Genomic DNA, 27,437 nt, shown 5'->3' with positions numbered 1-27,437 from the left:
CTGAGTCCGAGTTACATAAGCTCTGAGCTGTGATGTTCTAAGGATGACGAATGGAACCTGATCCTCCTTCGAAACTCACAGGATTTTTCTCAATGAACTATGGAGGAGGTCTAGGATCAGCAGGAGGTGCAGGATCAACAGGAGGTTCAGGATCAGCAGGATGTCAGGATCAACAGGAGGTCCAGGATCAGCAGGAGGTCCAGGATCAGCAGGAGGTCTGATCTGATCTCTGGCTTGTTTTCATTCCTCATAAAATAACTACATCTGAACAACAAATAAACAAATAAACAAACACACTGTCTCCTCAAGGAGAGGCTGTTGCTCCTCACCTCCCTCACCTCCACACTGTCCTGTCCTCTTTGATCTTCCTCTCTGTTTTCTCTTCCACCTCCTCCTCTTTGATCTCCTCCTCACTTCTCCTCAGAGAGCTGCTGATCCTCCCCAAGGCACCTCCTTCTCACTCTGATCTCCTCTCCTTCCTCCTCCCTGTTTTCCTATTTAAACCTCCTTATTTCTGGGTCCTCCTCTCCCCCTCCTCCACTGTCTCCCCCTTCAGCATCACCCCCCCTCCTTCTCCTTCTCCCCAGGATCTCCCGGTAACACACCCCCTCCTCCCCGCCTCCTCTGAGCGGCAGTCTGTTTTCCGCCGGAGCGTCAAGAGGAGCGCAGGAGCGGCAGAGCGATGCTGAGAGCGCGGCAGGATGTATTTCACCTCCCTGTACTCGTGGTTCTGGACTGCCCGAACTCTCCGAACCTTTCTCGTCCTGCAGCTCCTTCTTGTTCCACAGTGCCACCTCCATCCACAGCCTTGCCACCTCCTGGCGCAGATCGGACACGCAGTGCGCGTCGGTGCGCTCCTGCCGGCGCAGCGGGACGCTCGCGTCCAGGTCCAGGCGGCGTTGAACCGGGCAGCTGCCGCTCTCAGTCGGGACAAGGATCGGGACCGAGACCCGGACCCCGAGCGGGTGAACTTCCTGCCCTACAACCTGAGCCTGGATCTGGTGTCCCGGCAGCTGGCGGCGGCGGACCCGGAGTCTCTGATCCGGTGCGCGTGTCAGCGCGTGTTGGTGGAAGGAGTGTCTGCCGCGCTCGCTTTCCCACAGACCCGCGAGGAGCTCCTCCAGGTGGACCTGCTGGCTTCGGTTCTACAGGTCCCAATCATCAGCGTCATCGAGGACGCGGAGCCACTGCGCATGCAGGTGAGTAGCCTGTTTTTACCTGTGCGCGTGCACGCCCACCTGTTCCGCCCCACCGGCAGCTGTGGTTCGGTTCTTCCAGATTTGACCTTGACCTGGTTCTGTCTGAGGGGCGCGGGCTGCTGCTTGCACGCTGGCGCACTCTGTGCTGAAAGATTTAGGGGGGAAAGACAAATTATGTTCAGAACCCTTAATAGAGGAACCCTGATCAGAACTCTAAATGTGACAGAACTCTTAAGAGACTGGTCTGAGACTCTGGTCAGAACAGGTCAGAACAGAACTTTGTGGGGGGAGGATAAAGCTACAGTGACTGAAAGGTGCAAACACACTGCAAACACTGTGAGTTAAGAAAAACTGCAAACTGATTTACTCAGAAATGTTGCAGACCAATGGGAGGAGGAAATCATCAAATGATATTCGACCAGACTTCCCTTTAATTTGTGGTTCTGTGTCATTTATGTGTTTGCAAAACATTTGCATGTACAGAAATATGTAAAGGTTCCACCCTGAGGAAACATTCCAGGATGATTAAAAAAGCATGTTTGGATGATTAATAAAATCTAAGATGTTATAAATGTTTCATTGCAAGCTTAAAGGAATAGTACACCCAAAACATGATTAGCCTTCATTTTCTACTCACCCCCATGCTGAACAACACTCTGGAGTACTTTTTTGATATCTCAAATGCATCTGGAGATCTGGGAGGCTTCTTGCTGTCTGCTGACATTCAAATAATGGAGGTCTATGGTGCCCGAGGCAGAAAGGTCCATAAAAGTCCACAAAAAACGTGTCAATATTCCTCCATACTGTTCGTCCAATGTATTCCAATTGTCCTGAGTGGGTAGCATCCAGAATTTACTCGAAACGAAGTCATTTAGAATGTTTTTAGAGCATAAACAGTAGTGTATAGGATTTCCTGAAAGCGCCTGCGAGTTCACGACGCTACGGAAATCGCGGCAGACCAAACCAGATGAAAGTGCGCATTCAGCTCGGCAAAGAACTCATGCTCTTCCTCAACACTGAAGTCCTCAGACATTTTTCTTTTGTTGTTTCTTTCTTTGCACAGGTAAACAGCACATTTCTTCTTCTACGCTTCCATTATCGGCAGAGCAGACGCTGAATGCGCACTTTCATCTAGTTTGGTCTGCCGGCTTCCGTAGCGTCATGAACGCGCAGGCACGCGCTTTTAGGAAATCCTATACACTACTGTTCATGCTCTAAAAACATTCTAAATGACTTTGTTTCGAGTAAATTATGGACGCTACCCACTCAGGACACTTGGATTACATTGGACGAGCAGTATGGAGGAATATTGACATGTTTTTTGTGGACTTTTATGGACCTTTCTGCCTCGGGCACCATGGACCTCCATTATTTGAATGTCAGCAGACAGCAAGAAGCCTCCCAGATCTCCAGATGCATTTGAGATATCAAAAAAGTACTCCAGAGTGTTGTTCAGCATGGGGGTGAGTAGAAAATGAAGGCTAATCATGTTTTGGGTGTACTATTCCTTTAACGTTCCTCGTTTTGGACCTTTGCCTACAGATGTGGTTCCAGCTGTGGCTGCTGTGGGGGATTTGCTGAAGTTGGACTAAGTTGAAGGTTTATTCCCAGGTTTGGGTTTAATCTCTGGATTAAACTCACATTTAGTTTAAATGTCAGGGTGATGAGATGTTTTGGAGTATTAGAACCAGACCCATCTGTAGGATGGAGAAGCTGTGTTTTGATTTGAACTGGACTGAACTAACGACGATGTGCCGATTAGATATTGCATCCTCGGAGAAGGGGGAGGAGAGAAGAAATAGTTAAGTTATTCTTTGGTAGAATATTTGGATACCTTGTTCTCTCTGAAGGATACATGATTCATACAGTAAACAGTCGATCTCTAAACAGAATGAAAGTTTCAATGTTTTTCTTCATTTGTATGATGTTTGGGCCATCTTCTCGTTGAGGGCATATTTGTCCTGCAGCTGTGGATGACAATTAAACTGGAAGTCAGATGGCTCTGATGAAAAACTGAAAGAATATGACTCTGTTGTAAATTTAGATTACTTTTTTCAATTACTTATGGAAAGAATCTATTTCGGGATTATGTTGAGATTGTCTCATTTATAAACCACTGTATTATATTCCAGGTCACATCCATCTATTTCAGTTTATTGATATAACATCTAAGTAAAACAGCATCACTTTCAATAGCAGCATACTGCATGAATCAGGGCATGTTTTGTCTTTGTGTTAAAATTGTTCATGTCATAAAACAGTCTAATCACACCACAAATAAATTACAGCCTTATTTGTATGGTACAATAGAAAGAGAACCATTACTGCCACACCCCTGAACAAATCACTCTGCGATTCGTGCACTACAGGAGTTAGTGAATTAGCAACACTTTCTGTAAGTCAGGGGTAACCAATTAAAAATGCGGGGTCCGAATATAGAAAATCAACAACCAGTAAAGGTCTGGAGACATTTTTAATTATAATCTCTTACTTTAAACAGAATTTAACACTGAAATAAAATGGGTTTTTTATGCATCTATGTACATATGTACATATACATTGAATTTTGAAATTAAAAAAACTAGAAAATTTTTCCATTTTAAAATCAAAAGTGTTTTAAGAGAACAACAATCGTTCAGTTAGACAATTTCTTGATTTACTTATTTTATAAAACACCTGAACTGACTGTTTTTTTTTCCTTTCTATTTCATGGCTTAATGAGAGCAGTGGGCTTTATGCTGCCTTGCAAGGCTTTAAACCTGGGTTTGAATGGCGACAAGGTTCTCATTCGTGAGCCTGGATTAATATTTATTTTTGATTATGTTCATGGTAGAGAATCCTGCTTCACAGCAGCAGATTGAGCCAAACATACTCAAAATGTGCAGGGTCTCCTTTTTTGAGGACACCATTTCACTTTTCTTTCACCAGTTCACCGCAGTTCTTCCAGCAGTCCACACTTTCTTTCACTTTGTCTCATTGTCTTCTCCTTCTTTGCCATCACCTGGCTTGCCACAGGTTTGCCTGCTGTGTCTAAAAGTAGCAGCAGCAGCAACCCAGACTGACAGCTCATTGGCTAATTTGGTTCACGTGCAACCTATTGACAGGAGAAGCGGCACAAGTGAAGTTAGACACTGTCGTCGGACAACATGCAGTAATTTATAAAGGTTTCAAATCAGGTTGGGTCTGGATTAGTCAGCAGGTGGGTCAGGATCAGGACCCCGGTCCACTAATCTGTGACCTCTGATGTAAGTATTTCTTGGCAAGTCATTTGTTGTCAGCATTTCTCTGTGTCCAGCAGTTTCTTGAGTAAATATAAGCTAGCTTTATATTAGTTTTTAGTAACTTGAAATGTTTTGTTGGTTTGAACGATTCACTCATTGCCGAGCCAACAATACCTTTCTGTTGAGTGGACAGCTGAGGACGAACGAGGACAGAACACTGGATGGACCAGGAGACATGATTTATGCCTCAGTGTCAGTTTCAGGGTTGTTGCTTGCTGTTCTGTGTTTTTACACTTAAACAAGTGCCACATGAGAAGTTCAGCAAGCACAGAGATATTTACCAGATCTTCCTGTTTGTAATATCTTCTGAAAGGTTAGTTTCCAGGCGTCTTCTAACAAATCAGCAGGTGGGTCTGGATAGACAGATGCAAACACCCTCTATTGGTAAAGCACAAAGAAAGAAGACTAATTTAATACCTTCACTGGAATAACTTTAGGTACAAATAATTAAGGAGTAGAGGAAGAATGTAGCATAGAGAGGGAAAGCGGTCTTTTTTGTCCTCCAGCAGCTTAGGCCTACAGCAGCATAACCATAGAGAGGGTTCAATATAACCTGAGCCAATCTAACTATGAGTTTTATCAAAAAGAAAGTTTTAAGCCTAGTATTAAAAGTAGGGTATCTTCCTCACTGAATAAAATTCAAATCAATTTATTTACATAGAGCCAATTTTCAAAACATGTCATCTAAAAAAAAAAAGTCGGATCATGCAGTCAGTTGGGTTCAACATTTTCAATATAAGGAAAACGAGCTGATTGCATCAAGTGAATGTCTTTGCAGGACACATTCTTGTTTGGATGATCACGTAGCAATGGTACTAAAACATTAAAGGAGCCTGACAAAAGATCTACCTCCTACTCTATGCTTCTGCTTTGGCTGATATTTTTATTAAAAGAACAGGAAATGTGAGACTGGTAGAGTAAGTAGGGAAGCACTGGTACGAGCTGCTCTTCTCAAAAGTTCCTGAAGATAAACAAGGATTTCTTGTTTTGTGATCACACAGTAGGCCAGTCCACCATTGTGGAATGACACATGAGAAAAGATTGTCTTGAGGCCAAACTAGGTGCTGCTAGGCAACACAAGTGATTTAGTGGAGATGTAAGCCTTGGGGAAACTATTAGTAATTATTAATAAATGGGAGGCGTTCCACAGAGCACTTTGTGGGCTAACATCAGTGACCTGAATTTGAAAAGGGCGGGTAAGTATAGCCAGTAGAGCTCAGGGATTGATTAAAGATCAAGGCCTGTCTTCACAAAAATCTGAGTCTTCACAAACCTGCAGAGTCTGAGTCTTAGCTCCTATCTTTGCAGAAAAGAAACATTTTAGTGTAAGTTGAGTGTCAGATGGACAACAACGATGACTGAGCAAACTAGGTGTGGTTGACAGCGTTGCTAGGGGCAACACTATCTTTTAAGAACTTTGATTATTGATAAAACAAAAAATAAAGACAAAACCACAAGAGTAAAACAAAACTAAATAAACCCTGGAACTTTTAAGAAGTTGTTGGTCCCGTTACATCTATAAAAAATACAAAACAGCATTTCAGAACCAGAACATCTAGGGTCAGACATTGCGGTGGTTCAGTGATGGACTAAGACTGGACCTGGAGACCTCGCTGTATGTGTTGGAAAACATTTACTCTGTTCTTTAGCAGAAAATCACTTTGGGATATGAAGCTCAATATTATTTAGGTTCCTCTGCAGAACTATGATCTAAAGCAGAGGTTCCAGAACATTTCAGCTTGAGACCCCAAAAGTAAAAATTCAACAGTCTGATGACCCTCCCCGCCCAAAAATATTGAAAATTACTTCAGTCTATATGTATTTATACATGTGACTAAAGTAATTGTATACATTTTTAACGAATTAATTCTTTTTAAATGACATTTAATAATGAAATCACTTTAAATCTACTTCAAATGAAGTTTTTAATTCAGTGAGACAGTGAGGTAGTAATTATGATTATGCACTTAACAATTGAATGGTATGTTATATATGTGTGTTATTTGTTTTATTGAGTCATAAATGAGGTGAAAAAAAATATTGCAACTATTTCCCTAATTTATTCATTTAATCAGACATTTACATTTACAAATATTTCAGTTTATACTTTGGCTCTCCATAAAGCTCACATCCGTTAGAGATGTTGGTCTAGTCAAAGTCTGGACCTAAATCTGATGACACTGCTCTGAAATGACCATCCGCACGTCGTTTCTGCTGTAAAACCCTCCAAACGTATAGATTTCATTTTATTTAGTTAATCAGATGTGCACATAGTCATCATCTGTAGCTGCATAGGGAAGAACAATTACTTATTGGGCTTAGGGGGCAATTACTTTTTACTCTTTTGGAGTCAGGCCGATTTGGAGAGAACTCAGCTTCTCTTTTTCTGATATTAATATTCGCTTAATGAATCACTGGATCCTCTTCACTGTAAACCTCAAGCTGTTCCATCAAAGCTGTTTGTTACCCGCTTTCAGAACATGTTGGAACCGAGTCAGAACTTCAGATTTAAACAGTATTGTGTTTGTGGGGGGTGCTGCACTTCCTGTGGAGGTTTTCAGAGTAAAAGTCTGAGTGTGGTGATGGGATTAACTCTGCAGGGATTTTCATTTCCTCGCTGGGAACAATCTCATTAAAGCTCCTAGAGGATTTCACAGCTGCTCCTTGTTCTTTAATCGTGTCCTTCATGCTGCTCAGCCCACTCACACAGGTGTCTGAGCAGCAGCAGAACCTGGACCTCAGCCAGAACGTTGACTTGGACCAGTTGCCTGGCTCTTTAAACAGGGTAAAACACACGATAAATTGTGGGCGGATTTGCTGGGTTGGTGGTTCTGATCGTTCTGTGCTAGTGTTGTTAAATCGACACCAAACTGGTTCTGTGATTTTCTGATTCATAGGTTTAGGTTCTGTTTTCAGTTCTGTTTAAAAACATCAGTCACTGAGGAACAAAGCACTAAACCATAAAAATCTGATTCAGATCACAGACAAAATCCCTTCACTGCAAAAAATGCAAATCTAAATAAATAATTTTTTCATAAAATAAGTGCATTTTTTCTTGAATTGAGGAGGTAAGTGAGACACTTTGCTGATGGAACAAGAAAGTTTACATTTAAAATACCGTAAGAAAAAAAAAACAGTTGCATTGTCTTATTTCAAGTTATTGTTATCTAATTATATTATTTCAAGGGTAAAAAACTAATTCCACTGGCAAATCATCTTATTTATTTGTTCAAATTAAGGGTAAATAAACTTAATTTAAGAAATTTATACTACTTTCTAGATTGTTTTTGCAGTGTTCTTGGTGATATAACCCGAAACGGAACTGGATCAGACCAAATCAACTAAAATCAGAATGTAAAGGAGCAATTTAATTCTACTCCAGTTTTATAAAACCACTTGACTTCTGGACCAAAGCCCTTCTCTGAGAAACCGATCAGAACATCACAACCATCTCCATACAGGATGGCGTGTTTGCACATCCACTTCAGCAGGATTTATAGAAACAGAAACGAGCTGTACTATGGGAACTGCAACACCTCAGCCGCACAGATTTACAGAATTATAAACTCAGAGGAAGATACAATGAGTTTATTATTCCATAATCTTGTCTCTTGCTGGACCTGCACCCATCTGAGGAGTGTGCATCTTCCTAATAAAGGAGCAGCCATCAGTTTGCTGATTAAGGTGCTGGACAGGTTCGATGAACCTCGGCTGTCGACTTCTGAAGACGAGCTGCGGCAGATTATTTTCCCAGCATGCTTCGCTCATCTCTTTGTTTGACCTCCAGATTAATTTCACCTGAGAGAATCCCACACATGCCGAGAGAAAATCCTTCTGACAGAGCCGAGGGACCGGAAGTGTCAGACGGCATGTTGAAACTCTGGATTAATCTGGTTAAACTGGGATTATTATTATTAAACCGGGATTAATCTGGCTAAACAAGATTAATGGGGTTAACACTTTCACATTTAACCTTCGTCAGCCTGTCAGAGTTGAGCATGCTTAGCGGAACAACAGCAGAACACTTGGTCCAGAACCTTTACACCTAACCGGAACCATTCAGGCAGAGGAGCCGAAGTCACAGGAACCAGCTGTCAGAGACAGAATACAGCAGGTTCTGACTCATTTACTACTGTCTCTAATCTGCTTTCTGCACACCGTCATTGTCTACAACTCAGCCATTTGGTTCCCCCTCTGCATGCTGCTATCAGAACCTACAGCTGTCTGCTTAGGTCCTCTGCTTCAGTGAGCAGAATCCAGCTGAACCCAACAGAAGTTTCTCCACAAACCTTCTTTAAGTCCTCTTTGACCTCCCTGAATGCTGCTCCGTGACGGAAACCAGACCTCTGGCCCACATGTGTGACAGTCTGCTGTTGAGCGGAGTCCAATATCTCGTTAGAAATCCCTCGTTAGCAGACTTAACGAGCACATAATTAGCTGCTGACAATTTGCCTGATAAAAACACAGCTGATCACATCAGACTGATCCCAGACCAGCTGGAGATTATTAAACACAAGCAGACCCAACACACACATAGACACACACCCACAGAGGACCTCAACATATTGATGATACAAGGTGATAGAGTTTGTAATAAATTCAGTCCCTTTCTGCGTCATTTTGAGACTATTACTGCACACACACACACACTTACAAAGACAGACAGTGTGAGTGAGCGCGTGTGCGGGGTAAGCATGCACTATCAGTGTGCACACAGAATGAGTGTGCATGGAGAGTTTGCACCCTGAGCTGCCTAGAGGCACTCAGACGTCAGAGTTAAACATTCACAGCAGATAAAACATCTAAAACCTTCAGATTCCAGCTGGAAATGAAGCAGGAGAGATTCTTTTATTCCTGCAGGATCTGAAACTCTCTGAATAACAAACTCAGTTTAATAACAAGCTTCCTCAATTTCAAACTGTTTCTGCCCTCGTTGATATGAGAATTGCTGCATGGTTTTTACCGTTACTGCAGACCTTTAGACAAAAAGCTCTGTTTGTCTGCTAATATTCCTGTTTAGTGGAAGTCACCCCACACTTATACCTGCTATGATGTCACACAATGACCTGCTGTGATGTCACATTTTTACCTGTGGTAATTTAATATATTTTTACCTGTACTGTTCTGCTGTCATATATTTACCTGTTGTGACGTTACATATTCACCTGCAGTGCTGTCACACCTTTACCTGTGGTGATTTCACATTTACTGCTGTAACATATATTTACTTTCCATGAAGTCAAATGTTTACCTGCAGTCACTAGCAATGTTTACCTCTGTTGATGTCCTATGTTTTCAAGTGATGTCACATATTTACCTGAGGTGACATTACACGTATGGTGAGGTGCTGCTACATGTTTACCTGTGGTAATATGACATGATTATGTGTGGCAACTTCACATATTCACCTCCTGCAATCTCTCATGTTAACATGTGGCGTTGTCTTTACCTGCAGTGACATAATGTATTCACCTGCTTTTATGTCACATATCTACCTTTGGTGATTTTAGATTTGTTCCTGCAGTGATATTACCTATTTACCTACAGTTATGTTACATGTCTACCTGCAGAGATGTTGCATATTTACCAGCAGTGACATTACATATCTACTTGCTTTGATGACACATATTTACCTGTGGTGAAATCAAATATTTGCCTACAGTGACGTCATATGTTTACCTGCGATAAACGTCAGGTTTCCCTGCGCTGATTCCACGCGTTTACCTGCAGTGATGTCACATATTTACCTGCAGTGACATCACATTTTTCACATATTTACCTGCAGAGACATCACATGTTCACCTGCGGTGACGTCACATATTTACCTGCAGTGACATAAAATGTTAACCTGCAGAGATGTCACATATTTACCTACGGTGAAATCACATATATACCTGCGATGATGTTACATATTTACCTGCAGTGACATCACATGTTTCACATATTTACCTGCAGTGACATCACATGTTTTCCCTGCAGTGACGTCACATATTTACCTGCAGAGATGTCACATATTTACCTATGGTGAAATCACATATTTACCTGCGATGATGTTACATATTTACCTGCAGTGACATCACATGTTTACCTGCAGTGACGTCACATATTTACCTGCAGAGATGTCACATATTTACCTATGGTGAAATCACATATTTACCTGCGATGATGTTACATATTTACCTGCAGTGACATCACATGTTTACCTGCAGTGACGTCACATATTTACCTGCAGAGATGTCACATATTTACCTATGGTGAAATCACATATTTACCTGCGATGATGTTACATATTTACCTGCAGTGACATCACATGTTTACCTGCAGTGACGTCACATATTTACCTGCAGAGATGTCACATATTTACCTATGGTGAAATCACATATTTACCTGCGATGATGTTACATATTTACCTGCAGTGACATCACATGTTTCAAATATTTACCTGCAGTGACATCAAATGTTTACCTGCAGAGATATCACATATTTACCTACGGTGAAATCACATATTTACCTGCGATGATGTCACATATTTACCTGCGGTGACATCACGTTTCACATATTTACCTTCATTGACATCACATGTTTACCTGCAGAGATGTCACATATTTACCTGCGGTGAAATCACGTTTACCTGCACAGATGTCACAAGTTTACCTGCAGAAAAGTCACATATTTAACGGCAGTAACATCACATGTCGCTCTCTGCAGATAGCCTGGTTCTCCTGGGGGTTTCTTCCTGTTAAAAGGGAGCTTTTCTTCCCTACTGTCGCTACATGCATGCTTGGTGTGAGGAATTCCTGTAGTGTCACAAACATCTTACTGTATGATCTGACTGTATTGTCTGTAAATTGTTTTGAGATGGTATGATGTGAAATTGCAGTATATAGATAAACTAAGCTGAATTGAAATTCTCCAAAATTTGAACTGTTAAGGGACATTAAAGGGTGTTAAAGTATCATGATTAGCACACGTAATGTCACTAAAGCCATGCTAATTTCATACTTACAAATGAAATGTGCAGAAAATGCAGCCAAAACTCTGTAAATACTGTAGCACAAGAAATGTGACAAAAGCCTTGATTGTTGCCAGTTTTAAATATGAAAGTAAAACTATAGTCATGTTTGTTTGATAAATATTTTGAACAAATTATTTTAAGGAACGGCTTTTAGTGGTTCAGTTCACTTAACAGAACTGTGAGTCTCATCACTACTGCTTAACTATTTCTTTGTTATACAAATGCATATACAGAGCTAGTTTAGAACTACCTTCTCGATAATATAAAGTATTATATGAAAGGAGTAGTGTTCCTTTTGTGTGTCAACCTCTGTCCAAACTCTATGACATAATGCAAGCAACTGTCAGCTGTCACTACATGGAAAAATTCCCCTTTGCAAGTCAATGACTCTATGCAATATGCTAGATAGAAATCTTGCCTTGTTAATTGGCACTATATTCCTTCCTGAAATTCATCCATATGGTTGAAGAACTCCAAGAGAGCAGGAACTAAAGACATAAGCTTCTGCATAATAACATGTCATCAGCAACTTGTGCTGTCTTGTGGGTGGTACCCCCCTCCTTTATCCCAGGTGACCCTCAAACTTTCTACCAGGGGTTCCAGACTGAGAACAAATATGACTGGGGGACAATATATCTCCCTGCCTTGTCAGATATTTAAAAATATCTGAGCAGCTGCCATTAGCTCTAACTCTAGATTTAAGCTCCTGATAAAATAAAGAAACCCATTTATCAAATGTTCCCCTACATGCATACTGAGGTTGTTGGAGATGCACCCAGTCCATCCAGATCATTTTAATGCTGGCTAAGAAAACATAATTTCCTGTCAATTTATAATTTTCTGCTTGGTTTCTTGTTTCTCAGTTCCTGCAATAAGCCTAATCAGCTCATCTGCTCCTCACTCGCCATTTGGGCATGCTAGAGATTCTTTAAAAAAATTGACTTTTCCCTGCTTTAGCAGAGTTACAGTGTGCTTCACAGGCATTAGTATTCGCTTTTGGTTGTTGTATAACCTGGCTGGTAACAGGATGTCTTATTCGTGGTATAACTATTGCACTTTACAAAGGTGGAGGTTTAGGAGAATGCCGGCTATGCTGCCATGTTTATGATATTTCTTCCAGTAAACCTGAGTGTGCTTTCTGCCTCATAGGTGAGCAATTTGTCAAGCTTTGATTTAGCTTCCTTCCGGAAAACAAATTTTTTGCTAATCTTCTGATGGCATAAGCCGTTTCTGTAATTTATCCTTTCTAGCTTCTCTTTTTCCATTAGCCTTTGTTGTTTTTCTATAGTGGAAAAATCATTTCAGCGCTGCCTTTGCAGCATCCCACACTGGGGAAGGGGGTGCATCTTTGCCTTTACTTGGAGTAAAATATTCATTCAGATCCTTTTGCAATTCTCGGCGTGTCGAAGGACTCGTCAGTAATGAAACATTCAGTCTCCAATACTTAAAGCAGTGTTGTAGTCTTACGGCTAATTTAATTGCGGTGTTGCTGTGGTCTGACTTAATAGGCTCAATATTACTACATCCATTTTCCTGATTGGTCTTTTTTTTTTGAGATAATAAAGAAATCGAATCCGGGATATGTCCCATGGAATCATGACATTAATGTAAATTCTGTTCCTCTGAGATGACAGACACTCAAAACATCTACTAAGCTTAATTCCTTCAGAACCTCTGTACGTTGCCTTTCTAGCATTTGGTCCAAAAAAACAACTAAAATCTCCCCTATTAAAATTGTAAAAGCTTGCAGGTTTTTCAAAAGTTTGGCAGCTCCTCCTTTTCCCCTTCCTACAGGAAGGGAAAAAGGAGGAGCTGCCAAATCCCTAGTCTATTCATACCTCAGGCTCTAAATGTTATTTCTCTTTTAAATGTGTCTCCATGAGCTAGACCAAAAAGAACCGCAAATTTTCTTCCCCTTAATGAGATTATTTATACTTTAAAAAGTCCAAGACGTTAAAGCAAGTCGATCCCTTTTAGTTCTTTTGGAGTTTGTTTTGATCCTTCAATCATTTACAAACTGAAGAACCTAAAATAAAGGTTTTTATTTTTCAATTTGATTCAAAGCTGAAATCTTTCATGAGACTTTTATATGTAGCTTTGAGTTATCAAGCGACATCTTTGTGTCATTCATTCAGTGGTCTGGACTGTTAAATTAAACATCCTCCTTATTACTTTAGATCTGAAATCATTTGAATAAATAGACCCCAGCCTTCAGGTCAGGAGGATTATCTTTTTTTGGGTACAGGGGTTTCTTTCTCCCCTTTCATCTTTCTTTGATTCTAGCAACATGCTGGGTCGGTGTCTTTCTGCAGTTCTCTAATTTGTGGACGGCCATAACCTACCATGCCAGGTTTGTTTTCCTACTATCAGGACTACCTTTTAGAACGAACAGTTCGCTACCAGTTGACTGTAAGGTTTGTTCTGGTCTGTTTAGTAAGTTCTGACTCTAGCTGAGCTGCTAAGCCCATATATGACTGCTATAACTAATGGAGACCTGATGATAACCACGACTGAGATTTCTGAAAGGCTGATAAAGACCAATAAAAATGGACAAAATGCTTCCCTATGATCCCTATTTCTGTCCATCCTCTCATCCTATATTCCCTCTACCAGAGTTCTCCTCCTTCTAAATCAATTCAATTCAAAAATACTTTATTAACCCCAAAGGGAAATTAAATTTTGCAGTAAATCATATCTTATTTTTTTTTATCAACAGGTGTTTGGTGTTGATATTTGCAGGCAGGAAGGAACTTCTGTAGTTGACTGTCTTGCACCTGATCTGGCAAAGCCTCCTACTGAAGACACTCTGTTGTTGTTTAAAAATCTTCTGAAAGAGGATGTTCACTGTTGTCCGTGATTTTCTTCACTTTATCAAGAATTCTTCTTTGTGAAATAATCTCCAGAGATTCTAGAGGAGTTCCTAGAACAGAGCTGGCCTTCTTAATTATCTTGTTGAGATTTTTAAGGCATTAGCTCTACAACTGTTACCCCAGCAGATGATGGAAGAAGAGATCAGACTCTCCATAACAGACTTATAGAAGATATGTAGCATCATGCTGCAAATGCAGAAGGACCTGTGCTACCTAAGGAAGTACAATCTGCACTGCCTGGTCTTGTAGACGGCTTCCCAGTTGTGTCTCCAGTCTAGTTTGTTGTCTAACACAAAGGTATTTATACTCCTCAGTCATCTCCACTTTTTCTACCATGATGTCAATAGGTTTCAATTTATTCCTGTTTCTTCTGAAATCTACATTCATCTTCACTGTTTTGTTGACATTCAGGATCAGATGATTGTTTCCACACCATGCCACAAAATGGTTCACCAGCTCTCTGTACCCAGCTTCTGATCCATCTTTGATGCACCCAATGATTTCAGAGTCATCTGAGTATTTCTGCAGATGACAGGGCTCCGTCTGTTACTGGAAGTCAGATGTGTACAGAGTAAAAATTCATGTAGAGTACCGTCCGCTGTCGTCCACGCTGTGGTCCTCCTGTAATAATGACTTCTTGATTAGACATTTGATGCTTCAGTCTAACAAACTGTGGTCTGTTTGTCAGGTGGTCTTTGATCCAGGTGATTATTAATGCCCCCACAGGAGTCTTCTGAAGTTTCTCACAAAGTAAGTCAGGCTGAATTGTGTTAAGTACACTGGAGAATCAAAGAAAAGTAGGCATTTAGGCATTCATCTCCAACACCATGGCGATAAGCAAACTGCAGGGGGTCCTGATAGCTGTTTGTTTGCTTGTTGAGGTGAAGAAACAGAAGTCGCTCTAGGACCTTCATGATGTGGGATATCAGGGCAACAGGTCTATAGTCACTGATGACTGTTTGCTCAGTCTTGTTTGGCAATGGAACAACGCAGAAGCTCTTCCACCCATGGAACTGTCTCGAGGGTCAGACTTAAGTGTAAAGAGGTGCTGTAGAATCCCACAAAGCTACTCTACACAAGCCTTCAGGACTTTGGCGCTGTCACCATCAGGACCTGGTGACTTATGATTCAGTCTATCCAGCTGCCTCTTTACTTGACTTCAGACAGACAGGTTAAAAGTGGAGGGTGCAGCACCATTTTCTGGTTTAATAACCTAATACAAGCAGTACAGTCAATGGCAGAAGAGGGCTGGGTGTTTATCTGACTGTGGGCAGGAGAGAAAGCTTGAGCTTGATCCTAAACTGAACCTGTTGAAGAATAGATTCAGTTCATTGGCTCTGTCCAGACTTCCATCTGTCTGATCATCCTTCTGCTTGAAGTTTTTGATCGTCTTCATTTCTCACCACACATCTCTGATATTTTTCTGCTGGGGCCTGTATTCCATCCTTTTCCTCTATGCCTTCTGTTTTCTTTATCTGGGGTTTAATCATCAATGTTTCTTTCATTGGTTCCATTACTATATTGCTTTCTTTATAAGGTTCTATCAAAATAATTACTTTCATCATATGTTTTATCACCATAGTTCCCTTCTTCATAGGTTGATTCACTATAATTCTTTTCATCATAGGAGGTTCAGTCATTATAGTTCCCTTCATCCCAGGTTCCCACATAGTTTTCCATCATCATTGATCATAGTTTCCATGACTCTCATCCTGGTTGTAGGAGTTTTGCTCCTTGTCCTCACACAGTGTTACCTGGATGTTCTAAAGCCGGATTCATCTCAGGACACTGGATCATGTCTTTACTTTGTAATCTAACGTATCGAAACAGAACCTCTAGGTCTGTGGTTGTGGGTTCTGGTTCCATCCAGTTAAGAGAAGTAATGTATTTTTGCATAGAGCAGAGCCTCTGTGTGGGACTCCATCAAAGGTGGAGAGCGGTGCTGACAGAACGACAGGAGAATGACAGCAGGATAATCCTCCTCTGATCAAAGACACTCTGAACGTTAAATAGACATTTGTGAAAGATTTCACGTCTTCAGCTCACCCTGAACAACAACAGGAGGCAGAGAGCTATGGCGCTGATGGATAAAAAAAACTGCTGCAGAATTGAAACCAACTAATCTGTGTTTCTCTGAGGAACCAAGCAAGCAGCTCTGATGTAACAGAAAGAAACAGTTAATGCTGTGTTTTGTTAGAGAACACGGACCGGAGGGAAACCAGATCAACACAAGAGGAGGCGACTGGGACCAGATGAAGCATCAGGCTCATTTCCATCTGCCATCCCAGAGCAGAACCCAGCTGATTAAAAACCTGACAACAAAGGCCTCGTTTTTAGTCCCCAGACTTTCCCAGCAGCCAGAGAAAACCCAGACTTGCTGGATTCCCGCTTAACTGAAGCTTCTTCAGAGTTCTGTTGGTCTTAAAGAACCGACTCCACTCAGCTAGATCTCTCCTCTGCCTCAGAGCCACCAGCCGTGCCTCATCACCTCAGTTCAGTTTATGTATGGAGTCACTGTCACAGTTAATATCTACAAAGACTTTGCAAGAAACACAAATCCAAAACAGAACCAGAACTAAAGCTTGATTAAATAGGTCTAATGAAGTCCACTCACACAGCAAGATTTAGCATCATCTAAAGAATCAGGATGGTGAAACATCTTCTATGCAAGAAGTCCATCATTGAAGCAGTAATCCCACTTTATCTGCAAGCATGTGGTGACAGTGGGCAGCTGGTTGCTTCAGGTGGATCTGAGACATGTAGCCAGACACCGGATCAGCTCATCTGGGACTTTAAACACAGGTTTCTTCCAGTTCCTATTGATAAAACATTCCACAGCATGATGCAGCCACCATTGTGGTACTGTGTTGAGGCTGGTGAACTGTCATAGAAATCATCTACACTTAGTGCTGGCATCTAGCACAGTTTTGGTTCCCTCTGACCAAAGCATGTTCTTTCACCTTTGCTGTCTTCCCAACATAGCTTCTTAACAAGACTAAAGACTTCTTCTATTTCCTTTTATTAATGTCTTCAAGATTAAAGCAGTGGAGATCTCTTCTGTTGTTAGGTCAGCAGTTGGTCCCTCCTCTCTCCATTGCTCAGATGATGGATTGAAAAGAGCTGTGGGAGATGTTTAAATCTTGGGATATTGTTTTAGAGCTTACTCTGTCTTGAAAGGAACCAGAACTTCCTCCTGCTGATGTTGGTTGTTCTTTGACATGGAGGTGGCATTGTGTGTCCATTTCAGAAAGGGGTTGCACTTTGGTGTGGACATGTTGAAGGTCAGAAGCTGCTAGTTGTGTTTTTTCTGAGAAAATCAGATATCAGCAGGTTCCTGTCAAGCAAAAGCTTGCGCCCCCTGCAGGACAGCCACTAGCTGTAAGCTGATTATCTGCTGTAACTTCAGAACCAGAGAAGCTTCACAGGAGGAAGTAGAACGAGAGTGAAATGAGAAACTGTCCCTTCTTTATTTATTTATTTATTTATTTTTCATTTGAGGATCAATGAGCTTTGAAGCTCTGCTGGACGCTTCTCTGCCCGCTAGTGATGAAGGTTTCCTAATGGAAAGATTAATATTTTCAGAGAGGGAGGGGGCGTTTCTTAGAGAGAAAAGATGTCATTATCGACCTCAGCAGTGTCTACAGCGTGCACGTGTGTGTGGGTTTGTGTGTTCCTGATTTGGCATCAAAGTGAGGACCATTTTTTTCTGATTTCACAATCAAAGTGAAAAAAATCTGGTCTTTTCCTTTTGCAAACAGTTAGGTTTAGGACTAAGATTAGGGTTAAGCAGGGCAAGTTTATTTATATAACACATTTTAGTGACATTTCAAAATACTGTATATGGGGGGGAGGAAAGGAAAGCACATTAGTGTGGCATAGAGCTAACACTAATATCTAAAAGAATAAAGGAAACGTTAAAGTAGGTGGAGTATATATACGAAAAAATACAGTTATTGATAAAAATAAAACAAAGGTAAAAATGATTAAGAAAATTTAACAAAGGTTTGACTGTAAACCTTAGTAATGTTTAGATAGCACAGTAAAAGGCCATTCTAAACAAATACTATTTCTAATTTAAAGGAGCTGAGAATTTCTGCACTTTTACATTTCCTGTGTGTTTGGTCCAGATTAGTGGAGCATAAGAAGTAAACACTGCTTCTGCATGTTTGGTTCTGATTCTAAAGAGTAAATTACAGCCAAAAGACCTGAGAGGTCTGGATGGTTGATCCACTGACAACAAGTCTGTAATGTATTTTGTAGCTAGGCCATTCAGTTATTCATAGACTAGCAGAAGTATTTAAAGTCCATTCTCTGATTATACTCTCAGGTACTGTAACGATTTCAGCACTTGGGTGATGTGCTCTACTTTCTTTGTTTTAGTAAGGACTCGTGCAGCAGCATTCTGGATCAGCTGCAACTATCTGATCCACTTCTCAGGCAAACATTGCAAGACATCGCTGCAGTGATCAAATCCATTAAAGATGAATGTATGAATTTGTTTTTCGAAATCCTGCTAAGACATTAATCTGTTAATCCTGAAGATGTTGAGGTACGGACTGGTAATGGTTAGTTTTAGGGTTATTTTTAGGGTTAGAAGTTTTGAAAATCGATGGGGGTGAACACATGGTCCTCTCTACATACAGCAAGATTGAATGTTGTCTAGTGGTGTGTTTGTGTGTGCTTCAATATGTGGTAGAACCATTCAATCAGAGAGCAGAAGAGAGACTAAATAAGAGGTTAGCTTTAGGACAAGGAGTGAAATGGGTTTAGGTCTGGGTCAGGGTTAGGTATGTACTGGTTGTCAGAGTTTGGGGAGGTAGTCCTCCGTGGGCTAAACAGTATGCCCAATTCACCTTCATCAGCCTCTTGAAGCACTTCATTGAACCGCTAAGTGATGAGATTGTGAGTTTTCTCGGTGCTGGTATGATGGCTGCAGTCTTGAAACAGAATAGGATGACAGCATGGGTGTCTGTTGTCAATGGGCCACCGCTTTTCTTGTATTGAGTCTTCTCACCATCCTTGGAACGTTTGCTGTTTTAACTCTTGGTGCCTTTTTCATCTGGTTGAAGTGTGGATTTCCTCACAGGAGTATTGATTAGTGCTACAAATCGACTAAAGTAGTTACTCCAAAATTACATTGCATCCTTTTGCATTCCACTCTATTCATCTCCAAAATACACAGCCATTGTAGTCAGTGGGAGCATTTACACTCCCTCCGCACGGTGGGGCATAGTGACAATGAGCTGATGGGCAGTCAGCAAAATTTGACTTTACACCACTATTAATTGAAATTCAACCAGCTCCATTGTTTCCTGTCTTTTATTACTGAACATCCCGATTAACAGAGGTGTGTCTGGACAATGGTGTCATGGTTACTGAGGTCAGACACATCTGGATCAGTCTGTCCAGTAATCAAAGAAATAAAATAAAGGAGCTAGCTAAAGTTTAGGAATTAGTGGAGTCACTTGGGCCTTTAACTCCCCTTGCTGTTTGATAGCTTTATGAAGCTCATTGTGAAGGTCAAATGCGAACACACCCAACTAAAGACCAAATCCAAACTGGGATCCATCTTTATGGAGAGTAAATGGCCATTGGAGATATCCTTTTTGTTTGAGAAGTGCTGAATGAGGCGCAGTGGTCCAGGCTAAGCCTGGTCCAGGGGGTGTGTGTGATAAGGCTTGTGCATAGTCAGCATTGGGCTGTGCTTGTTATGTGCTTAGCTTAGCAGGTGAATAGGAGTAAGGATTTGACTAAAGAAAGACAGGGAAGGTGAATAGTGTGATAAGGGGAAGCCAATTCGGGTTGGCTACTACTGAGGCAGCTCTGTGGCTTAAATTTGGTACATTTGTGTTGCTGGGTAAAAATTTAGTCCACTAGTTAACTGAGCTGATGTGTCTGTAGCTGTAACCTTTGGTGAAAAGCAATCTGGAAAATGTTTTATGAACCTTGAGTTTGGATTTAGGATGAGAGCAGCTGTCATTTCTAGTTGGGTACGCTTAGAAAAAGGTCGTTTGGGGAATTATATACTGGGGATTAAACCCTAAAATTAGAACCCCGGGTAGAAAAAGTAGATGAATCTCCTGAGTTGATCGTTTTAGGAAAATAGGTTTGGACAAGGTTATATTAGTCAAATTCTGCTTTTAGGGTCAGGATCTAAAATAAAGGTACTGATTAAAATGGAAGGTTGAATAGAGGAGGCCACTACCCTCGTTTGAATCCAAAGTCTTGTTGTTGAGAGCATCACTTGGTGCTGTGAGGGATGTTGGTGGCTGCAGTGCCAGCAGGGGGAGTTGTGTCATTAAGTTTCCAACAAGCTGATAAAATAATACATCAAGAAAGAGACAAAAGTTTGGCTAAATAGACTATTTTGTTTTAACCTTTTATTCGCCCTGACTTTTTAGGGTTTTCAAGGATAGCAGGGTATTTCCCTATTTTTCCAGTTTAGGGATGGCCTGTTGGGTGAGGTTTTGATCCATTTTTGGTTACAGATCCATCTTGGTTCCCTGCTCAAGTTGTTGTTTTGTTCCAGAGGTTAGGATCTGGATTAGGCTTAAGAAAGGAAAAGGAATGGAAGTCAATGTAAAGTCCCCATAAGTATAACTGTAAAAATGCATGTGTGAGACAATCTGCTCAGGTTTGTCTGTCAGACTGAAGCCAGGTCACCTTAGACCTGCTCAGTTTTATATGTTTTTATGTTTCTCTGTGTGTTTCAAAGGGGTTCAAAGCTTGTTTCTTCTTCATCCAGATAACATGGCAGAGCTTATTAACGTGGCTTAGTAACATTCTATGCCGGTATAAGTTAGGCAAAAAAATCTTTTGATCGTGATAAGTAGATTTTTGTATTTTGTATATAGTAGTTAGTATTCATTTGTATAATCCTTCTTTGTCTACATATTTCCCCCATCTAGAAATTATTCAGTGGCATTTCTGAGAATATAATGCCAAGAACACATAACTCAGAAGTTAAGTTGCACACGAAGCCCTTCAACAGGTTTTGGTGGAAGACAGGAAACAGCCAGGAAACTACACAGAAACCACCGAAAGGGTAATGAACATGTTGCAGACTGTGGAAAAAGTTTTTTTGAGTCGAGGAAGGTGCATTGGATGGAGCCGACAAGTAGTACTGGGGCTATATCTGGGTCCTGACAGTGACGAAAATATCACAAGAGGAGGGACACATTACTTGAAGAAAGGGAACAGGACTGAAGCAAAAGAGGAGTCTGATATCAATGCAAGGGTGATACATAAAAGAGGGGGAGAGAAATAACCAGAGGTCTGGGCAAAAAGAGCGAGGTCCAAAGCACAGATCGATAGGTCCATGTCCAGAATACTAAAGCCAAATGAGAATCTGACAAGGGCAAGGCAGAGCAGGGATATCCAGAAAAAGACAGGGTCTAAATCTACAGGACGTCTACTCACTCTAATGGTTTAAGAATGTGGCCCCCAGTCGACTGCAGGAATCCATAGGCAGCAGCGGGGGAGCAGAGATGAGGTAAACGAGCTGCTACAGGTGAAGCTGCTCACACTAATCAGCAGAGGACACAGCAGTACACAGCCAACCAGTCAAAGGGACAACAGATCCTGGAGAAAACAGGGAAACTGAGCAGGTGCAAAGAAATAAAGCTTAATAAATAAATAAAGCAAATAAACCTTCGGTGAAATTGTCCACTTCGGAAGGAACACTGATTGATTATCAATTGTGCAAATTGGATAGATAACAAGTAGAAATGATTGACAATTAGCAGGATACTCTCAATAAAGGAGTGGTTCTGCAGGTGGGGACCACGGAACAATTCTCAGTACTTATGCTTTCTGGCTGATGTTTTGATAACTTTGAATGTTGGTGATGCTTTCACACTTGTGTTAGCATGAGATGGATTCTACAACCCACAAAAGTGGCTCAGGTAGTGCAGCTCATCCGGGGTTGCGCATCAATGAGAGCTGTGGATAGAGGGTTTGCTGTCTCTGTCAGAGTGGTATCCAGAGGCTTGAGGTGCTACCAGGAGACAGGCCAATACACAAGGAGATGTGGAGGAGGCTCTAGGAGGGCAGTAACCCAGTGGCAGGACTGCTGCCTTCGCCTTTGCGCAAGGAGGAACACTGCCAGCGTCCTGCAAAATGACCTCCAGCAGGCCACAAACGTTCATGTGATGGTTAGAAAGGTCTCCATGAGGATTGTATGAGGGGTGACATCCATTGATTGGGATTATGCTCACAGCTCAACACCATGGGGGATGCTTTAGTCCAGCTGTGGGAGATCCTTCAGAAGACCATCCACCACCTCCTCAGGAGCATGCCCAGACATTGTAGGGACACACACAATGTTCAGCTTCATTTTATGACCCATTTTAAGAACAATACATCAACGCTGGATCAGCCTTTAGTGTGTTTTTCCACTTTAATTTTCTCTGTGACTATAAATCCAGGCCTGCATTGGGTAATAAATTTCATTTTGATTGATGATTGATTGATGATTCCTTTACAATAGTCTCCCTTTTGTCCCCTCTTTCTTTCATCTTTTCCCCTTTTTCCTGTTTTTCCTTTCCTGTTCTACTTTACCATTGCAGTGTCTATATAATCTGTAACACTCCCTGCATGAATTATAATAAAGCTATTTATATGCATAAATCAAACAGAACACTATGTTGACAGCTGTACTGGTCCACTTGTGAAAGTAAAATCTGTTGGGCTGTTTTTGGCATCAAGACAATTATTCTTATTTCCAAATTGCCAGAGAGGACAGTGTAAAAAAAAAAAAAAGATTGATGATTTTTGTTGTCACAACTGTCACAGATTTGTACAGAACAATGTATTCAATGAGAATATTTAATTCACTAAGATCTAGGATTTGTTATTTGAGTGTTCCCAGTGCATTTAAATGCTTATTTTTTATTGTAAACATTCATTTACAGTGGCATGTGAATTTAAAGAGAGTATGTATGTAGTATGCTGTAAGGACTCTGTGTGACCGGTGTCAGAGCCTGGTCCAGATTGCTGGCAGTAAGTCGGACTAATTTCCGGTGAGGGTTGGACTTCGCCAAGGTTGCCCTTTGTAACCGTTTCTGTTCATGACTTTTATGGACAGAATTTCTAGGCGCAGCAAAGGTGTTGAGGGGATCTGTTTGGTGGCCTTAGGATTGCGTCTCTGTTAATCGCAAATGATGTGATTTTATTGGCTTCATCAGGGCGTGATCTTCGGCTCTCACTGTAGCGGTTCGCAGCCAAGTGTGAAGCGGTCGGGATGAGGATCAGTGCCTCCAAATCTGAGTCCATGGTCTTGAGCCAGAAAAGAATATAGTGCCTTCTCAGGGTTGGTGAGGATGTACTGACTCTAGTGGGGTCTTGTTCACCAATGAGGGGAAGATGGAGCAAGGAATCAATAGGCGGATTGGTGCGGCGTCTGCTGTGAAGCATGCACTGTACCGGTCTGTTGTGGTGAAGAGAGAGCTGAGCAAAAAAGGAAAACTCTTGATTTACCGGTCGATCTATGTTCCTACCCTCATCTATAGTCATGAGCTTTGGGTGATGACCAAAAGAATGAGACCCCGGATACAAGCGGCGGAGAAGAGTTTTCTCCGTGGTGTGTCTACGCTCTCCCTTAAAGATAGGGGGAAGAGCTCAGTCATCCGGGGACGACTCAGAGTAGAGCTGCTGCTCCTCCACATCGAGAGGAGCCAGTTGAGGTGGCTCGGGCATCTGGTTAGGATGCCTACTGGACGTCTCCCTGGCGAGGTTTTCAAAGCACGTCTCCCCGGGAGGAGGCCCAGGGGGAGACCCAGGACACGCTGGAGGGACTATGTTTCTTGGCTGGCCTGGGAGCGCCTTGGGATTCCCCCGGAGGAGCTGGCCCAAGTGACTGTGGAGAGGGACGTCTGGGCATCCCTACTGTAGCTGCTAACCCTGCGACCCGACCTCGAATAAACGGAAGAAGATGTATGTTAGTAGAGATAAAAGATGGCGGCGCCCCTGGCGGCAGCGGCTGGCATACAGCTCCGACCAACTTGCGGAGATTTTCATAAAAATATACCGCCAAACCCGCTGCAAACTGCGGTCAGTGAAGAGGGCACAAAGGCGCTTGTACTTCCTGCGGAGGATGAGGAGGGCCCGCCTGCCCCCGCCCATCCTCACAACCTTCTACAGAAGCACCATAGAGAGCGTTCTGACCAGCTGTCTCTCTCTGTGGTGTGGAGGCTGTAGAGCCTCCGACTGGAAGAACGTGAGGAGGGTGGTGAGGACAGCAGAAGGAATCATTGGGGCTCCTCTTCCCTCCATTAAGGACATTTCATCACAGCGCTGTGTGTCCCGAGCCCGTAATATCATCAAAGACCCCTCACATCCCCACCATGGACTGTTGTCCCTGCTGCCCTCTGGGAAGAGGTTCCGCAGCATCCGCTGCAGATCCACCAGGTTCTGCAACAGCTTCTTCCCCACTGCCATCAGACTGTTGAACCTTTGATCCACAAACCGAACTCTGCACCTATTGCACATTATCGGGCATCAATGCTGCTGAACGTTTAACTTTTAGCCCTTTAAGTTCATCTCGTTTTTATGCCTATCTGCACTGAACCATTGCAATTTGCACACTGTCTTTATCCTCTGCACTGTTTACACTTTGACCACTGCTACACTTTTTGTATAACTCGTGCCATTTGAAATATCAATGCAATGTTCATAAGCTGTATGTAACGCAATTTCTTTCTGTATGCACTCTGTGCATACAAAATGACAAATAAAGAAGTCTAAGTCTAAGATGTATGTTAGTTAAATGACTCTAACTCAGGGCTTCCCAAAGTGGGGGTTGGAAGATATCTTTCACCATCATTGTGATGTGGGTCCTGAGGTACATAAAGAGACAAAATGTGTAAGGAAATACATCAGTGTGAATGTCCCATGAATCTCTATAACTATCCAGTCCCTGGAGTCTGTATGAGAACAAAAAGTGAAAACAGCTAAGAAATCAGTTATCAAAGGTGGGGTAGTTCCCCTCACCTGCTCTGTCACATTACCACCAGATTGAGTCCTCCCTAGCAGGTGGTGGCCCACATACATACAACGTAGGGCATCAGGATGGGCACATTCACGGCACTAACAGTGGATCAGGCTTTCCGGTTTTGATGTTCATGCCCACCTGTTGTTGGAAAGCATTTTAAATACACGGTAGTCCAACAGGCAACGACACTACATCCGAGCAGGAGGGGGGCTGGCATGGTGTCCTTCACACCTCTGTTCTCTCCGATCCACCTAGGGTTGGGGCTTGGCCATTGGAGTTTGCCATGGCTGGGCTTGGGTTTCTGGCTCTCCAGCCTATGGTTCCGGTCCTATGGCTTTGATGTCTTCTCTGTCTGCTGGGATGAGGGATTCCTGTTCCTGGCAATGGGTGGGCATCAGGGATGTTGGAGGGTTTGGTCGGGACGTGATTGACCACTGCTGGAGCTGATAGGCCTGTATAAGGCAGGTGGGACCTCAGCACTATGGCCCTCAGGGACCAGTCCCCTTTTGGGGTTTGCCCCACCAGGGTCGGGCTCCTGGTGCTCTTGTCTTGTCTGCACTTCTCTGGTGGTTGTGGCCATCCCTATGTCTGCCCTCCTTGTGTCCCAGTGATCTGGGGAGCCTCTGGATATTTGGGGGTCACGTTGCCTATTTTTCTATCCAGGGCCCTCTAGAAGGAGTCTGGAGCCGCCCACACCTTTACTTACTTTGGTTGTCTGCTGTCTTTTTTGCGTTCCTCTCATCTCAAACAGGTGTGGAAGCAGAATTCTCAGAGTTACTATGTGTCTTCTGTGTTGTCTATTTTTGCTGCTTTGTGTCATTTCTCTCTTTTAATGCACTCTTGCCTGTCTCTATCTCTCTCTCCCCCCTTAGTTCTTATACTCGCTTTCTTTCTCATCTCCCTTCCTGTCTCCGCTGTATATACAACTTTACTCCCCAAATCATTTTTAATAAAGTTACAATTACAGGTTTTAAGCGGAACCTTATTTCAACAGTCATAATGGTCTGCTTGTGAAAGCAAAGCTGTTGGGCTATCACCTAGCTCTGGGACATTTATTCCCAGAGCCATATCAGCAAAACAGGAGACACACAGACAAAAGGGGTAATTTCACCAGTTTAATAAAGTTTAATTAACATTATTGGTTGATGGAATGTAACATACTAATGTTTCAGTTAAACAATCTTGTATAATGGAACCAGTTGACATAATGCATAATGTACATACAATGTGTCTTTATATAATTTAAAGGTTATCTAATTTAACTGTCTTAATAGGTCAAATTTAAGAACAGTGCAGTGGGTTTACATCAATAATGACTCCAAGGTTCAGAGTGGACTGGTTCCAGGGTCCATCAGACAAAAGAAAAGAGAATAGCTTTTCATCTCCTTGGTTCTGGTTTACTCAGTTCTAAGAGATTCCCATTACCTGGCTTGTTTTCCACGTTCCAGTATGCTAGATGGTTCTGTTCTCATGAGGGAATTTTATAAGGTTCTGAAGGCAGGAGCTTTTTGGCTGAATTCTAGCCAGCAGACGGTTCTTTTCTGTTCTAATGAGGTAATTAAACAGGGTTCTGAAAGCTGATGTGTTTGGGCTGAAGGCAGACAAGACTCAGATTGAATTGTTCTGGTATTAATCAGACTGAATGCTGAGTCACATCTGAATCAGCGCTGCCTGGATGGAATCCTGTCTGGTGCCAAGGAACTCTGGGAATGGGTCCAGTTTTCATTTGAGGAAAAACCGGGATGGGCTTTTAGTCAAATGAAGGGGCAGAGAGAGAGAGACAGGAAGTGACATCAGAGAGGAGTAAAAATCAGCTGATAAACCCAAACAATTTGATGAGTTTGACCTTCTGTGATGGGTCAGAGGAAAAAGCAGGAGGGAAAGGGGGAAGAGGAGCAAGGAACATTATTAGGAGGAGGAAGATGGAGAAGTTTAGAGAGGGAGGGGATCCAGTTTGACCCATCAATCTGTCAGAATGTCGTCATGGTGATGGAAGATCTATCTTAAATCACCATGGCAACAGAGACAGACAGGTGTTTGATGTTCTTTCTGAGTCATACCTGTAGAGCAGGGGTCTTCAAC

General features: G+C 42.1%; 1 protein-coding gene across 1 annotated transcript in view; it reads left to right on the top strand.

Moving 5' to 3' along the window:
• Positions 1-390: 390 nt before the first annotated feature.
• The window catches only part of grin3bb (glutamate receptor, ionotropic, N-methyl-D-aspartate 3Bb), a 61,507-nt gene continuing 34,460 nt past the window's right edge, over positions 391-27,437 (top strand). Inside the window, exon 1 of the mRNA XM_038297191.1 lies at positions 391-1,199. Within this exon, the coding sequence (XP_038153119.1) occupies positions 702-1,199 (498 nt within the window). The 5' untranslated portion in view covers positions 391-701. The remainder of the gene's footprint in view (positions 1,200-27,437) is intronic.

The sequence above is a fragment of the Cyprinodon tularosa genome, unplaced genomic scaffold (genome assembly GCF_016077235.1).
Source record: "Cyprinodon tularosa strain WSP-4 unplaced genomic scaffold, ASM1607723v1 ctg385, whole genome shotgun sequence".
Classification (NCBI taxonomy): domain Eukaryota; kingdom Metazoa; phylum Chordata; class Actinopteri; order Cyprinodontiformes; family Cyprinodontidae; genus Cyprinodon; species Cyprinodon tularosa.
Note: the sequence above shows the minus strand (reverse complement) of the source record. Positions and strands in the feature narration are given on the sequence as shown.